Below are 16,108 nucleotides of genomic sequence, written 5' to 3'. Positions count from 1 at the left end.
CAAACTGAGACGTGCACAGTTGAACACACATACACATACATACACTCATGCTTTACCCAATTAACACAGACAGATGGAACATGGCTGGACACCCACACTCAGATATGTACAAACACACACACACAGACACACGTAGCTCACATTATACCCAGTTAACACAGCCAGACGAAACGTAATCAGACATGGACACTCAGATGTGCACAGTCAGACTCACACACACATTCATGCTACACCCAGTTAACGAAGCCAGCACACTCAGATGTGCACAGACTCACACACAGTGTAACAGTGAACACAGACAATACACAGTCAGTCACATGCACTCGGATCCCATACACTCAGGCACAGGCAACTAGATACACTCTGATCACACACATTCAAACAAGCACCTCTAACCACACACACAAGCACCTCTAACCACACACACAAGGACACACACAGCCCCAGGTGTCAGGGCCCTGGGAAGAAGGGAGCCCTGGGGATGCTGAATGGGGCTGAGGAGGGGATAGGTCAGGGGCCCCCGCAGGTCACCACTTTCTCCTTCTCCTTGGAGCAGTAGGAAGCAAAGTCCTTGGAGATGATGTCTGCGTACTGGAGGAGCACATTACTGATGGTCTGGGGAAGACACAGAGTGTGGGTGAGAGGAGAGGCTGGGACCAAGGCAGGCTCCAGTCACCAAGTGCCATCAAGAGCCACTAGTGAGATCGGTGATGAGCCCAAACCTATTAGCACCTAAGATGGACCCTTGCGCTAGGCAGATTCTCCACCCAAGATGACCACCAAGACCTAGAGCAGGTGCCACTCAATGAAGACAACCATTTTATGTAGACCCAGCTCTTCTTCTTTTTTCTTTTCTTTTCTTTTTTTGAGACAGAGTCTTGCTCTGTGGCCCAGGCTGGAGTGCAATGGTGCAATCTCGGCTCACCGCAACCTCTGCCTCCCGCGTTCAAGCAGTCCTCCTGCCTCAGCCTCCTGAGTAGCTGGGACTACAGGCAAATGCCACCATGCCCAGCTAATTTTTGTATTGGGGTTTCGCCATGTTGGTCAGAATGGTCTCGAACTCCTGACCTTGTGATCTGCCCGCCTCGGCCTCCCAAAGTGCTGGGATTACAGGTGTGAGCCACTGAGCCTGGCTGACCCAGCTGTTTTTCAGAGCAACCAAGCATCATATTAACCCAGCCTCAACTACAGGCATGACCTGATCTTAAATCAAAAGCCAGTTCCTACCTGCAATCCCCAAGGTCAACACAGCCTAATGCCAATCAATCAAACCTCAACCCCAATAATCCCAACCCTCAAACTCACCCCAAGACTCACTCAAATTCTGTATCAATCTCAGCACTCACTCCAACCTCGATCCCAAATCAAGACCCAACCCAGCCTCAAACTCCAACCAAACAGCGTTGCCAACTGCACCAATGACCTCAAGTCCTCAGTTCACACCCTGAAAGCTTCAAAACATTTATTCAGGCGGGAGCGGTGGCTCACACCTGTAATCCCAGCACTTTGGGAGGCCAACGCGGGTGGATCACAAGGTCAGGAGTTCGAGACCAGCCTGGCCAACATGGTGAAACTCTGTCTCCACTAAAAATACAAAAAAATTAGCCAGGCCTGGTGGTGTGCACCTGTAATCCCAGCTTCTTGGGAGGCTGAGGCAAGGAGAATCACTTGAACCTGGGAGGCGGAGGTTGCAGTGAGCCAAGATTGCGCCACTGCACTCCAGCCCAGGCAATAGTGCAAGACTCTGTCTCAAAACAATAATTATTTATCCATCTAAATATTTACCCACCTATATCTATCCACCATCCACCCACCCATCCACCCATCTCAACCTGATCTCAAACCACACCTCAACTTCAACCTGAGCCTACACCTCAACTCCAATCTCAATTTAAACACCAGCCCCAACCCCGACCTCCAGCCAAACCTCAGCTCCAACCTCATCTCAACCTCAACCCAACGTCAATCCCAACGTCAATGACACCACCAACCCCAACCGTAACCTATCTCCAACTCTGACCTCAATCCCCCAGTCCTGACCCCAGCCCCAACCCTGCCCACTTTCCCACACCTTGGCAAAGCGTCTCATGTAGTGCCCCACAATCTGGGGGTCGGGGCACTCGAGTTTCTTGATGATTTCAAAGCTCTGGTTGAGTTGGGAGAAGACGTCCACCACGGAACAGGAGAATAGAGCATGCTCCGAGGTCTGCTGGAACTGCAGGGGAAAGGCAGCCGGGAGAAGGAGGAGATCAGCGCCAGAGAAGCCCCAGAGCCCGACTCTCCCACTCTCCACGGGCAGAGCCAGAGACCACCTTCCCCGGGGTGAGATGGCAGAGGGCGAGGTTGACTAGAGGTGGATGCGGAAGCCATGGGGTGTATGGAGACATCTGGCTTGATGGAACTCACATTTAAAAAAAAAATTTTTTTTAAAGATGGGGTTTCACCATGTTGGTCAGGCTGGTTTCGAACTCCCAACCTCAGGTGATCCACCCACCTCAGCCTCCCAAAGTGCTGGGATTACAGGCGTGAGCCACCACACCCGGCCTGGAACTCACATTTTGTAGTTGATGAATAAACAAAAGATTTTAAAAACCGTGAGCGAGACAAAGATGGCGGATACCTATCAGAGACTGGCCTCATCCCAAGGGCGAATGTCCCCCAAAACTGTACCCCAACGGGAAGATTAGGAACTTGGGTGTGGGTTGGCCTTCTTACCCCATCCTTCTTGTCTCGCTCCAGGGCGCCATGCAGGAAATCCCGGGACACCTCCTCATTCTCGTCCAGCCACTGGATGACGAAGGGTTCAAACCATCTGGAATGAAGAGCCGGGGTGGGGCTCTGCCACCTCTTGGCTTCCTCCACCTCTGCGCTGCCTGGCTCTGACCCACTGCTAGTGGTGCTACAGTGGCTCCTACTCTTCCTGGAGCTCTCCCTGCAGCCTCGAGTGGCTGCCCCTCCGCCCACCTCCTGCACTGAGCCTCAGTTACCTCGCTCATGAAATAGATTGAGCGACCCCTTTTACAGCAGGGCCCGGACCTGTGGGAATCCTAGTTCAGATACACTGCCCGTGACAAGTGGGTTTTTTCTCTGAGCTCTTGTTTTGTTTTATTTTACTTTATTATTGAGACAGAGTCTCACTCTTTCATACCTCAGTCCAGGCTGGAGTGCAGTGGTGCAATCTCTGCTCACTGCAACCTCAGCCTCCTGGGTTCAAGCGATTCTCCTGCCTCAGCCTCCAAGTAGCTGGGATTACAGGCATGTGCCACCACGCCCAACTAATTTTCATATTCTTTAGTAGAGTTGGGGTTTCACCATGTTGGCCTGGCTGGTCTCGAACTCCTGACCTCAGGTCATCCTCCTGCTTCGGCCTCCCAAAGTGCTACGATTACAGGTGTGAGCCACTGAACCCAGCCAAGCTCTTGTTTTTCTTTCTTTCTCTCTTTTCTTTTCTTTCTTTCTTTTCTTTTTTCTTTTTTTTCTTTTTTTTGAGACAGGGTCTTGCTCTGTTGCCCAGGCTGGAGTGAAGTGGTATGATCTCAGCTCACTGCAACCTCTGCCTCTCAGGTTCAAGTGATTCTCCTGCCTCAGCTTCCCGCAAAGCTGGGATTACAGACACATGCCACCACACCTGGCTAATTTTTGTATTTTTAGTGGAGATGGGGTTTCATGATGTTGGCCAGGGTGGTCTCAAACTCCTGACCTCCGGTGATCCACCCACCTCAGCCTCCCTAAGTGCTGGGATTACAGGTGTGAGCCATTGTACCCGGCCAATTTTTGTATTTTTGTAGAGCTGAGGGTTTGCCTTGTTGGCTGGGCTGGTTTCGAACTCCTGACCTCAGATGATCTCCTGCGTTGGCCTCCCAAAATCCTGGGATTACAGGCACAAGCCACTGTGCCTGACCCATTCACTCATTTTAGAGATGGGGTCTCACTACCTTGTCCAGGCAGGTCTTGAACTCCTGGGCTCAAGCAAGCTTCCTGCCTCAGCCTCCCAAATTGCCAGGACTACAGGCATGTGCCACTGTGCCTGGCCATTTGGCATCTTTAACTCTCCAATTTCTCCTCCGCAAAATAGGAATTAAAATGATCCCACCTTAACTCATAGAATTGTCAAAGGATAAAATGAGAAAGTCGCATGGTTCCTATTGCTGTTATGACTAGGAATTTTCTGGGCTATAGGAGTCAACTGCTCAATGGCTGAGCCTAGAGAACACTGGGTTTGAGCCCAACCTGTGCCCCCGATGCCCAGGTAACATGAGTAGGTCAGCCCTCCCCTCTGGGTTTCCTTCTAGCTGTCAGTGCTACGGTTCTGGCTTGGGCTGGGCTTGGGGCAGGGGACTTACGCAGGGTACTCAGGCACACGGTCCTTGAAGGCGGGAAGTTCCGTCACATACTCATTGTAGAGCCATTTCACCTTGAAGTGGAGGTTCATGTAGTCGGCACTCTTGCATAGACGATGTTTGTCATGCTCTGGCCAGGGACAAAGAGGGTGGCACAGCTGGAAGGTCTGCCATCCTGTGTCTCGGCAGAGAGGCTGCCCACTCTGGCCGTCACTGATGTCCAACTCAGGCATAAGGGTACAGGGCACTCACAGCCTTGGCGGGGGACACAGCGGTGCAGCCACCTCTGTGGCCAGGCTGGGGAACACTGGGGTGGGAAACTCACCCTCCATGGCATACTTCATGTCTTGGGCAAACAGATTCCACATCACTTCAGCGCTGATTTTACCCACATTCAGCTCCTGGGGAAACCTGGCAAAGGCATGGAAATATAAAACTTTGGCAGGCAGAAGACAGATGGTATGGGCCGCTTTGTCCTTCCCTGCCCTACAGAGGAGTGTAGGATAGGGTAGAGGGATTCAGGTTCAGGTTGCCTCATAGCCACTGCTGGCTGACTCTGCACTAAGGCTTCGCTTCTCCTTGAGCCTCCACCCACTCATCCATCTGTCCTTCCATTCATTCATTCATCCATTCACAAACTATCCACCCATACATTCACCAACTCATTTATCTATTCATCCATCCATCCTTCCATCCATTCATTCACCCACTCATGCAACTAACTATCCATCCATCCACCCACTTACCCGTCTGTCTATTTATCCATCCATCCAACCATCCCTTCATCCATTCATTCACCCACTCATGCAACTATCCATCCATCCACCCACTTACCCGTCTATTTATCCATCCATCCAACCATCCCTTCATCCATTCATTCACCCACTCATGCAACTATCCATCCATCCACCCACTTACCCATCTATCCATTTATCCATCCATCCAACCATCCCTTCATCCATTCATTCACCAACTCATGCAACTATCCATCCATCCACCCACTTACCCATCTATTTAACCATCCATCCAACCATCCCTTCATCCATTCATTCACCCACTCATGCAACTATCCATCCATCCACCCACTTACCCATCTCTCTATTTATCCATCCATCCAACCATCCGTTCATCCATTCATTCACCCACTCATGCAACTATCCACCCATCCAACCACTTACCCATCTATCCATTTATCCATCCATCCAACCATCCGTTCATCCATTCATTCACCCACTCATGCAACTATCCACCCATCCAACCACTTACCCATCTATCCATTTATCCATTCATCCAACCATCCCTTCGTCCATTCATTCACCAACTCATGGAACTATCCATCCATCCATCCACTTACCCATCTGTCCATTTATCCATCCATCCAACCATCCCTTCATCCATTCATTCACCAACTCATGCAACTATCCATCCATCCATCCACTTACCCATCTGTCTATTTATCCGTCTACCCATCCATCCATCCCTCTATCGTTGGGAGAAGCAGCAATGAAGGAAGGGCTTACAGTGTGCCTACATAAATTGGTTGTACTTATAAAAGAAATCAGGAACAATAAACTGTGGAAGGCCGCAGGAGGCCTCTGGGGAGGAAGGCCTCTCCATGCCTCATGTTCTGGTGCAGGGTGACCTAGGCTCTGTTACCATAAATATTGTGCTCAAGGACGTAAAACCCCTCTGTAGCACTATGATGTAGCCAGACTTGTAGGCTCTTTGTAAGGCCCGTGTTCCACCAGCTGCACATAGATAATAGGCTAAGGATAACCACATGTTCTTGTTTTGTGAAACTCCCAAACTGCCACTGTTATCAAACTTTAGAATGACACACTAGTTCTGGCTCACTGATTCAGTTCCGGCTCACTGATTCACTCCACCATCACGTCACCCTCTCCCCACCATCACTCCACCCCTACCCTATAGATCAAAGTGATTGTAGCCAATAAATAGTGTGAGAGATCAGAGCTCGGGGCTTTCACTGCCTCCAGGAATAAGTGATGGTCCCCTGGTCCCACTTTCACTCTTAATCTGTCATTTTCTCAATCCTTTGTTGCCACTGAACTTGGGGTACCCATGGGTGATGTGGGGGCTGGTTCCCTACATCTATCCATTCATTCCTTTACTATGCAACTATGCACACATCCATTCACCTATCCATCTATCTATTCATCCATCCACCCCTCCATCCATTCATTCGCTCGTTCATCCATCCACTCGACCATCCATCTATCAGTTCATCCATCTATCCCTCCACCCATTCATCCAACCATCCATCCATCCAGATACCCAGCTATCTGTTCATCCATCCATCCTTCCATCATCCACCTATGTATGTATCCATTAATGCACCCACTCATCCAACTATCCATCCATATCTATTCATCCATCCACCCATCCCTCTATCCATTTATTTACTCACTTATCCAGCTATCCATTCATCCATTTACCCATCAAACTGTCCATCCATTCATCTTTTTTTTTTTTTTGAGACAGGGTCTGATTCTGTTATCCAGTCTAGAGTACAGTGGTGCGATCTCAGCTCACTGCAACCTCCACATCCCGGGTTCAAGTGATTCTTGAGTCTCAGTCTCCCAAGCAGCTGGGAGTATGGGTGCGACCACCAAACCCAGCTAATTTTTTGTATTTTTAGTACAGATGGGGTTTTGCTATATTGGCCAGGCTGGTCTTGAACTCCTGAATTCAGGTGTTCCTCCCGCCTCGGCCTCCCAAAGTGCTGGGATTACAAGCGTGAGCCACCACGCCTGGCCCATCCGTTCATTTATCCACACACTCAACCTTCTACAAATCTACCTGTCCATCTGTTTATTAATTCATCCATTCATCCGCCCACCCTTCAATCCATCCAAATCCCTGATCTTAATTCCCCAACTGACCAAGATATGTTAATGTCCCAAAGTTAGAGCCCTCTCTAGCACTCATCTGGCAGAGAAATAGAACAGAATAGCTCATTCAGCTAACACAAATGAAAATTCTACAGATGTACAAGTCCTCAAATGGAAACTGTGTACATATCCACACACAACTACACAAGATTGTATATTGTGCAATATTGTATGTTGAAGTATGTTCACTATTCTGTATACACATAATAAAACCCATTGACCACAACAATATACAAAACTACTTACCTCCGTACGTGTAAGTACAATGTAATTTAAATGTACAATACACGCACAGTAATACTTGAGCAACACTATTGCTAATTATCCTACACACAAAATTGTATACAGTTATTCACGCGAATGAATGCATACGAAATACATGTCTGATTATACCAGCGACTGTGAACATACACACAATTTTATGTTTATGTTTGCAAATTGTACCCATATTTGAATGTCGCACAGGCACGATCAGACCCCTCATTACCTCCAGGTACATTTACGTACATTTGTATCATTAGACCTGATCACCTTGACACACAAGACACTAAGTTGTATACACACACACGACGACACCCAGATAATTGACTACACAGAGACACGACTCACTGGTTGAGGCAGGGAGTGTAGGAATTCTTGTCTTCCTCAATGATGGACACTATGAGGGTAATCAGCTTGGACCAGAAGTCGAGGTTCTTGATGCTCGGACCCTGTTCCTCTGGGGGAACTTCCCCCTTCTTGGCCTGAAATGGGCAGTGGAGGCCTCGGTTATGGGGGGGGGCAGAGGTTGGCGCCTCGGTCAGTTTATTACCCAGGAACAAGAGGTTGTTGAGGAACGGCTCCCATTACCATGTGTATGGTTCAGGTAAGAAGTCTACAGAGAAAGTAACTAAACTCATAAACTGCTCCAAACACAGCTCGTGTCAATCAATGCAGCTTGATGAAGCTTAAGATTTTTAGACTCCACTCTAAAACTGAATGGAAATAAATGAAACCAAATTCTGTTGAACAAACCCAGCTCCACTAAACCAAATGGAACGGAAATGAATGCAAATTAAGCCCACTTAGCTTAACGGAAGTCAGTTCTCCTCGGTGTTGAATCAACGGAATTGAACTTGGGCCAATTATACTGAATGGAGTGAAATTCAACCTAACTGGATTGAATTAAACTCAAATGAACTCCATTGGATTGAACCTAATCAACTTGTCCAAGACCAACATTAACCCAAATCAAAACAATGGAAATAAATCGACTTGAACTCAGCTCTACACCAAGTCAACCCAATCCGATCCTACCTATCTAAGCGCAGCCTAAACATACCCAGGCCAATTCAACCCAACGTTTGCTAATCAATGGGAATGAGCGTCATCAGCTGAAATTAGCCCAATTTAGCCCAACTCAACTGACATCAATTGCTTCTAATCCAACAACGCAGTTCACCCGAACTCAAAACAATTTAACCCAGTTGAGAACAACTTGACTTGAATGTAAATGAACTAAATGGAAATGAATGAATTTGCACTCAGTAACACTCAGTGCAATCAATCAACTTAGTTCCGCTCACTTTTTTTTTTCTTTTAAGAGACAGGGTCTCACTCCGTCACTCAGCCTGGAGTGCAGTGGTGTAATCATGGCTTACTACAGACTGGAACTCCTGAGCTCAAGTGATCCTCCTACCTCAGCCTCTGAAGCAGCCAGGACTACAGGCATGCGCCACTACACCTGGCTAATTTTTATATATTCTGCAGAGATGGGGTCTTGCTACATTGCCCAAACTGGTCTCGAGCTCCTGGCCTCAAGGAATCCTCCTGCCTCGGCCTCCCAAAGTGCTGCGATTACAGGTGTGAGCCACTGAGCCCAGCCTGGCTCACTAATTTGTCAAGAACATTTTTTTTTTTTTGAGATGGAGTTTCACTCTCATTGCCCAGGCTGGAGTGCAGTAGTGTGATCTCGGCTCACCGAAACCTCCGCCTCCCGGGTTCATGCAATTCTCCTGCCTCAGCCTCCCGAGTAGCTGGGATTACAGGTATGCAGCACCACACCCAGCTAAGAACAATTTTAACTTAAGTCAACTAAATAGAAATAAACAGAACTAAACTCCTTGTAGTTGAACTAAACAATCTAATTTAATCCAGTTCACGTCAACTCAATTCAAATGAGAGTGAGACTGATTCCAAGGCTAGTCAACTGAATGTTAAGGAGCAGAATGAAGTCAAACTGAACTGAACACAGCTTGTGTGTTATATCCTATCAGAATCTGGGATAAGGGCTGCCTCCAGCTCCCACAGCCTCCCGAGATCCTGCCATCTCAATACTAATCATCCCTGTTTGTATATTTCCAGTTTGTACATCTTTCCCTCATAATAGGTCATAGGCTCCTTATAGGTGGTGGTGCCTGCCTGTAATCCTAGCACTTTGGGAGGCTGAGGTGGGAGGATCACTTAAGCCAGGAGTTCGAGACCAGCCTGGGCAACATACTGGGATGCCTTCTCTACAAAAATACAAAAATTAGCCGGGCGTGGTGGCGTGTGCCTATAGTCCCAGCTACGTGGGAGGCTGAGGTGGGAGGATCGCTTGAGCCTGGGAGGTCGAGCCTGCAGTGAGCCATGATCGCATCACCACACTCCAGCCAGGGCAACAGAGTGAGACCCCGTCTCAAAATAAATAAATAAATTCAATTCAACTCAACATTGATTGAACAGTGACTGTATGCCAGACATAAATTTTTATGCCAGGCTGGGCGCAGTGGCTCATGCCTATAATCCCAGCACTTTGGGAGGCTGAGATGGGTGGATCACCTGAGGTCAGGAGTTCGAGACCAGCCTGGCCAACATGGTGAAACCCCATCTTTACTAAAAATACAAAAAATTAGCAGGGTGTGGTGGCGGGGACCTGTAATCCCGGCTACTCAGGAGGCTGAGGCAGGAGAATTACTTAAACTCGGGAGGCAAAGGTTGCAGTAAGCTGAGATCGCACCACTGCACTCCAGCCTGGGCAACAAGGGTGAAACTTCGTCTCAAAAAAATTAAAAAAAAAATTTTTTTTAATGCCAAACTCAACTTTGCAACCAAGTGTACTAAGTGCCTACTGTGTTTTATCTAAAGCTTATAGCTCATGAATTCTTCTCCCTAATCCTGAGATGTGGGTTAATGATTCCATTTTACAGAGCAAGATACTGAGGTTCAGCAGAGTTAAATCCCACAGGAAGGTGCGGAGCTGAGACTTGAGCCTGTGTCTCGTTGGTGTCCCCGTTCCCTTCTGACCCATCGAGGGTCTCACCGGGTCTGTCTGGTACTCCCGGCTGTAGAGTTCATGACAATTGTTGAAGATGTACTCGTAGGTAGAATTAAGGCAGGCTTTCACACAGTCCTTTACCACCTGGCTGGCTCGGGGCGGGCTCTGGAGTTCTTGTACCTGAAGCGAGGGAGAGAGGCACAGGCGGCCACAGCTGGGACAGGAGGTCCCCAGAAGTGACTGCAAGTCATTTTGGGTTTAAGGAAATGAAGTGGAATGGAGGGAGAAGGTTACTGAGAAAGGCTGCCATTCTCCAGGAGAAATGTCACTTGTCCCGAGAGCTAGGAATCCTAGAGAACCTTCCTTCGAGGGCAAATGCAACCAGATCCTTTCCTACCTTCATCCGAAAGAAGGTGATGCTGGTGAGAAGGTCCACAGTGGATTTGAGGTCCTGGAGTCTCTCCGGGCTGCTGGCTGGGAAGTTATTCTGTTGGAAACAGGAAGGGAGGTGGGGTTACGGAAGAAGGCTGGGGGAGGATGGGAGACTGCTTTTTAGGAGGATATAAAGTCTCCCTGGTTTCAGGTTGGGAGTTGATTAGAGCATCTCGAACTGACTTGGGGGTCTGCTTGGATGCGCCAAGCACGTTAGGGCAGGTAGTGCCCGTGCAGGCGTACACACGCCAAGGAACACATCTAAGTGTGGAGATGGGTTCCCTCATGCACACACCTGCTGGTAGCCTTCCCCTCCAGGCACGCACACATGCACCGGGCCAGGAAATCCTCATGCACGCACTTCCTACCCGGTACATGGAGAGGTCAATCCGCAGAGAGTTATGCAGCTGGTCCAAGAGTTTCACGAAGCGCTCTTTCTGAGGAGGAAGGGGAAGAGGGAGGATGGATAGAGGCAGGACTTGGCTGCCATGCTGGCTGAGCGCCTACTGTACACTAAATACATTCCACCCGCCACCCTCATAATGTCCATTTCCATTCAATTGCATCCTTTTATGTTTATTTTTTTGAGACAGAGTCTCGCTCTGTCATCCAGGCTGGAGTGCAGTGGCACAATCTCAGCTCACTGCAACCTCTGACTCCAGGATCAAGCGATTCTCCTGCCTCAGCCTCCCAAGTAGCTTGGACTACAGGCACAGGCCACCACACCTGGCTAATTTTCTTTTGGATTTTTAGTAGAGATGGGTTTTCACCATGTTGACCAGGCTGGTCTCAAACTCCTGGCCTCAAGTGATCCCGCTCACCTCGGCCTCCCAAAGTGCTGGGATTACAGACATGAGCCACCTCGACCGGCCTCCATTCTATAGCATTCTACAGAGGAATCAATGGAGGCTCAGAGACAGCAAGTGACTGGTGGAAAGTCACACAGCAATCTGGTCTAGACTGGGGACTCAGGAGTCACATCAGTTCTGACTGGCATAAAGTTGGGCTTTCCCTCATTCTCCAGTCCCAGTCCCCAGGACTGACCCCGAAGTTGGAGGCGGCGAAGCGGTCGGAGGCAGACACGTTGGTGGAGGCGGTGGTGTGCGCGTAGTAGGCATTGATGTTGGCGAGCAGGGTGCTCATGACGGCGGGCACCCCCGGGCACATGTACTTGGAGGAGAGGCAGGCAAAGTGGCTGGAGAGAGGGACCAGGAGGCACTGGGCCGGGGGTCCAGCCAGGATGGACCAAGTTCCCCCCAGAACGCCTCCAATACAGCATCTGTGAGTGGCTCTCCGTCACCACCCAATCCATCCCCCGCCTGATTCTGTCCTTGGAGTCTCCGCATCTCCTCTCCCCTCCCTCGTTATATCCATTTGAGTTGCTCTAACTCTGCTTCTCTTTTTTTCTTTTTGAGATAGAGTCTCACTCTTGTCACCCAGACTGAAGTCGAGTGGTGCAATCTCAGCTCACTGCAGTCTCCACCCCCTGGGTTCAAGTGATTCTTCTGTCTCAACCTCCTGAGTAGCTGGGACTACAGGCACGCGCCACCACACCTGGCTAATTTTTGTATTTTTAATAGAGACGGGGTTTCACCATGTTGGCCAACATGGTCTCCATCTCTTTACCTCGCGATCCGCCCCCCTCGGCCTCCCAAAGTGCTGGGATTACAGGCTTGAGCCACCGTTCCCAGCCTCTATCTCTGCTTCTAACTCCTCCCTCTCTTCCTTGTCACTCCAGGTGTCAATCACAGCGCTCTCCTGAGCTCCAGGGGAATTAGGGAAACCCCATCAGCACCACGCCTACTTCCTCTCTGGCTCCTCCCCCTAAGAATCCCTCCCACGGCAGACTTGCTAATGCTTTTTTTTTTTTTTTTTTTTGAGACGGAGTTTCGCTCTTGTTACCCAGGCTGGAGTGCAATGGCGCGATCTCGGCTCACTGCAACCTCCGCCTTCTGGGTTCAGGCAATTCTCCTGCCTCAGCCTCCTGAGTAGCTGGGATTACAGGCACGTGCCACCGTGCCCAGCTAATTTTTGTATTTTTAGTAGAGACGGGGTTTCACCGTGTTGACCAGGATGGTCTCGATCTCTTGACCTTGTGATCCGCCCGCCTTGGCCCCCCAAAGTGCTGGGATTACAGGCGTGAGCCACCGCGCCCGGCCGCCAGTGCCCTCTTGGTGACCTCCCTCTTGTCTCCTGCACCTCGCCCTCGTGTCCACCCCAGCCTGCGGCCTCACGTCATGGCTTGGTAGATGGACTCGACGCCGTAGCGCATGGCAAACTCGTCCACAATCTCCTGGGCTGTCTCATCGTAGTAAACCTTCCAGGCGTCGTCGCCTTTGGCATCCGGGATCTTCACGACCCCATTGTTCTGCACATCCGTCACGAAGTGGAAGAGGTTCTGCCACCATGGGGGAGAAGGCATCATCATGGAGAGTGCAAGGGGTTGCCAGCGGTCAGAGGTCCTAGGGTCTGGGGCAGCTTACATCATACACCTGCTTGTTTACTCATTAATTAATTCATCTACTCTCATCCATCCACACACCCACCCATCTAACTACCCCAAATTTCACCCATTCACTCTTCCAAACTTTCAGTAATTTAACCATCCATCCATCCATCCATCCACCCACCCATCCATCCACCCATCCACCTATCCATCCACCCATCCACCTATCCACCCATCCATCCACCCATCCATCCATCCATCCCATACACTGATCCATAACTTAATCCACCTGTCCAATCATTCATTTTTCCATAAACCAACCATCCGTCTACCCATCAACTTATCCATCCATCCATCCATCCATCTATGCATCTATTCTTCATCTGTCCACCAACTACTCACAACCATCCATCTATCTAAACACTCAAAAATTATGAACCCACTTTTCAATACTTTCAATAACTCAACCACACATCCTTCCATGCATCCACCCACCCACCCATTCATCCATCAGTCTGTCCATCCATCCATCCATCTACCTATCTACCCATCCAACTATCAACAAGTTCACCTATCTACTCATCCTTCCTTCTAATAATTCAACCACACATCCATCCATCCCATCCAATACAGCTTAACGTTCTCATCCAACAGCTCATCTATCCGCCCATTCAATCATCTGTCCACCAATCTATCTATCCACCTATCAAGTTATCCATCCATCATTCTTCTATATCCATCTATCATCTATCCAATTACCCCAAAATTCACCCATCCATGCATCTGTACTTCCAACAGTTCAATCACATATCCATCCGTCCATCTATCATCCATCTAGTCACGAATCTACCCATCAACTCCTCCATCTCTCCATCCATCCTTTTATCTACCTCATCACTCATTCATCTATTCAGTCATTCACTCATTCACCAGCATTCATTCAACAAACTAGTTCCTGGGGATAGAGTTCTTTCCAGGAACCCCCAGGCAGCCGGAAGAGACATACCCAGACACAAACAGCCCAATCCTGAGTGGTTAGGGCTGGAACAAATCAGAAGGAAGAATCTGATGGTGAGTAGTGAGAGTCAACCTGGAGACCAAGGAGGGCTTCCCAGAGGAAGTGACCCTAAATCTGGACCTTGATGGATATAAAGGGAATGGCATGGTGGGCAGTCTCAGAGGGCCAGGAGAGTGTGGATAGTGTGGCCAGAAAGAGGAAGGGCGGGAAGAAATGGTGAGTGGAGGTGGCATGGGAGGGCTGAGCAATGAAGCTCACCTCGTGCAGACAGGTGTACTGGACGTGATACGGGGCCACCTTCTCCTCGCCTTTGATCTCCACACTGATATGGAGCCGGATGGCGCCCGACACAGCAGATTTGTCAGTTCGCTTGTCTGCGGGGCAGAAAAGGATGACCAGCGTCAGAACTTCTCACTATAGCTGTGGGCAATTTTTAGTAGATGCACGATTCCGTAGTCCTCCCAGACCTCCGGAAACTAAGGCCTGGGTGTCTCTCTTCTGATTGGCTCCCTAGGCTTCAGTCTCTCCTCTTAGGCTAGAATTCCTTAAGCCCTGTTTCTCCTTTCAAACAAGGATCCCAGACCTTGCTTCTTCACTCAGATTAAGTTCCTGGGTGTGTGCCTCCCTCCTTAGACTAGCAGCCCTAGGCCCTGCTTCTTGCCCAGTCTGAGCTCCCAGGACCTGCCTCCCCCATCAAATCACGCTCCCCAGAAACTACACATCTTAGACACGGTTGCCGGGTCTGTGCCTCTCTCCTCTAACTGGGACCCCCAGGTCTTGTCTTCTGCCTCCCCCATCAGAATGGGAGATGTAGATTTCCTCCAACCTAAGAGATTTCTGGGCTCTACTCAACCCTCTCAGGCTGGGTCCTTTCTACCGCTTCAGATTAGGCTCATACACCCTGCCTCATTAGATTGGACTCCCCAGATTCTACTCATTTTCTTTTTGTTTTTTCTTTTTCCTTTTTTTCGAGATGGAGTCTCGCTCTGTAGCCCAGGCTGGAGTGCAGTGGCGTGATCTCGGCTCACTGTAACCTCTGCCTCCTGGGTCCCAGTTCAAGCAATTATCCTACCTCAGCCTCCCAAGTAGCTGGGATTACAGGCATGAGCCACCATGCCCAGCTAAGTTTTGTATTTTTTAGTAGAGATGGGGGTTTCACCATGTTGTCCAGTCTGCTCTTGGAACTCCTGTCCTAGTGATCCACCCACCTTGGCCTCCCAAAGTGCTGGGATTACAGGCATCAGCCACTATGCTGGCCTTTTTTTTTTTTTTTTTTGAGATGGAGTCTAGCTCTGTCACCAGGCTGGAGTGCAGTGGTGCAATCTTGGCTCACTACAACCTCTGCCTCCCGGGTTCAAGTAATTCTCCTGCCTCAGCCTTCCAAATAGCTGGGATTACAGGCACATGCCACCACGCCTGGCTAATTTTTGTATTTTTAGTAGAGACAGGGTTTCGTCATGTTGGACAGTCTGGTCGCGAACTCCTGACCTCAAGTAATCCACCCACCTCTGCCTCCCAAAACGTTGGGATTACAGGCGTGAGCCACTGCACCTGGCCCTATTTGTTTTTTGAGAAAGGGTCTCATTCTGTTCCCCAGGCTGGAGTGCGGCAGCGTGATCACAGCTCACTGCAGCCTTTACCTCTCAGGGTCAGGTGATCCCCACACCTTAGCTTCCAGAGTAGCTGGGACTAAAGGTGTGTGTCACCCTGCCCAGCTAATTTTTC

The 16,108-nt window shown here is 49.4% G+C and overlaps 1 protein-coding gene across 1 annotated transcript in view; it reads right to left on the bottom strand.

Moving 5' to 3' along the window:
• The window catches only part of UNC13A (unc-13 homolog A), an 86,110-nt gene that overhangs the window by 24,202 nt on the left and 45,800 nt on the right, over positions 1-16,108 (bottom strand). The window contains exons 20-31 of the mRNA XM_021669181.2: positions 14,642-14,757; positions 13,154-13,317; positions 11,964-12,114; positions 11,288-11,356; positions 10,885-10,974; positions 10,533-10,667; positions 7,862-7,995; positions 4,666-4,751; positions 4,344-4,470; positions 2,716-2,812; positions 2,072-2,215; positions 532-615 (exon numbers count right to left, since the gene is read on the bottom strand). Coding sequence (XP_021524856.2) covers positions 532-615; positions 2,072-2,215; positions 2,716-2,812; positions 4,344-4,470; positions 4,666-4,751; positions 7,862-7,995; positions 10,533-10,667; positions 10,885-10,974; positions 11,288-11,356; positions 11,964-12,114; positions 13,154-13,317; positions 14,642-14,757 — 1,397 coding nt within the window. The remainder of the gene's footprint in view (positions 1-531; positions 616-2,071; positions 2,216-2,715; positions 2,813-4,343; positions 4,471-4,665; positions 4,752-7,861; positions 7,996-10,532; positions 10,668-10,884; positions 10,975-11,287; positions 11,357-11,963; positions 12,115-13,153; positions 13,318-14,641; positions 14,758-16,108) is intronic.

The sequence above is a fragment of the Aotus nancymaae genome, unplaced genomic scaffold (assembly GCF_030222135.1).
Source record: "Aotus nancymaae isolate 86718 unplaced genomic scaffold, 86718_ANA_hifiasm-v0.15.2.pri h1tg000028l, whole genome shotgun sequence".
Classification (NCBI taxonomy): Eukaryota; Metazoa; Chordata; class Mammalia; order Primates; family Aotidae; genus Aotus; species Aotus nancymaae.
The sequence above is the reverse complement of the archived record's forward strand: the minus strand, read 5'-3'. Positions and strand labels throughout refer to the sequence as shown.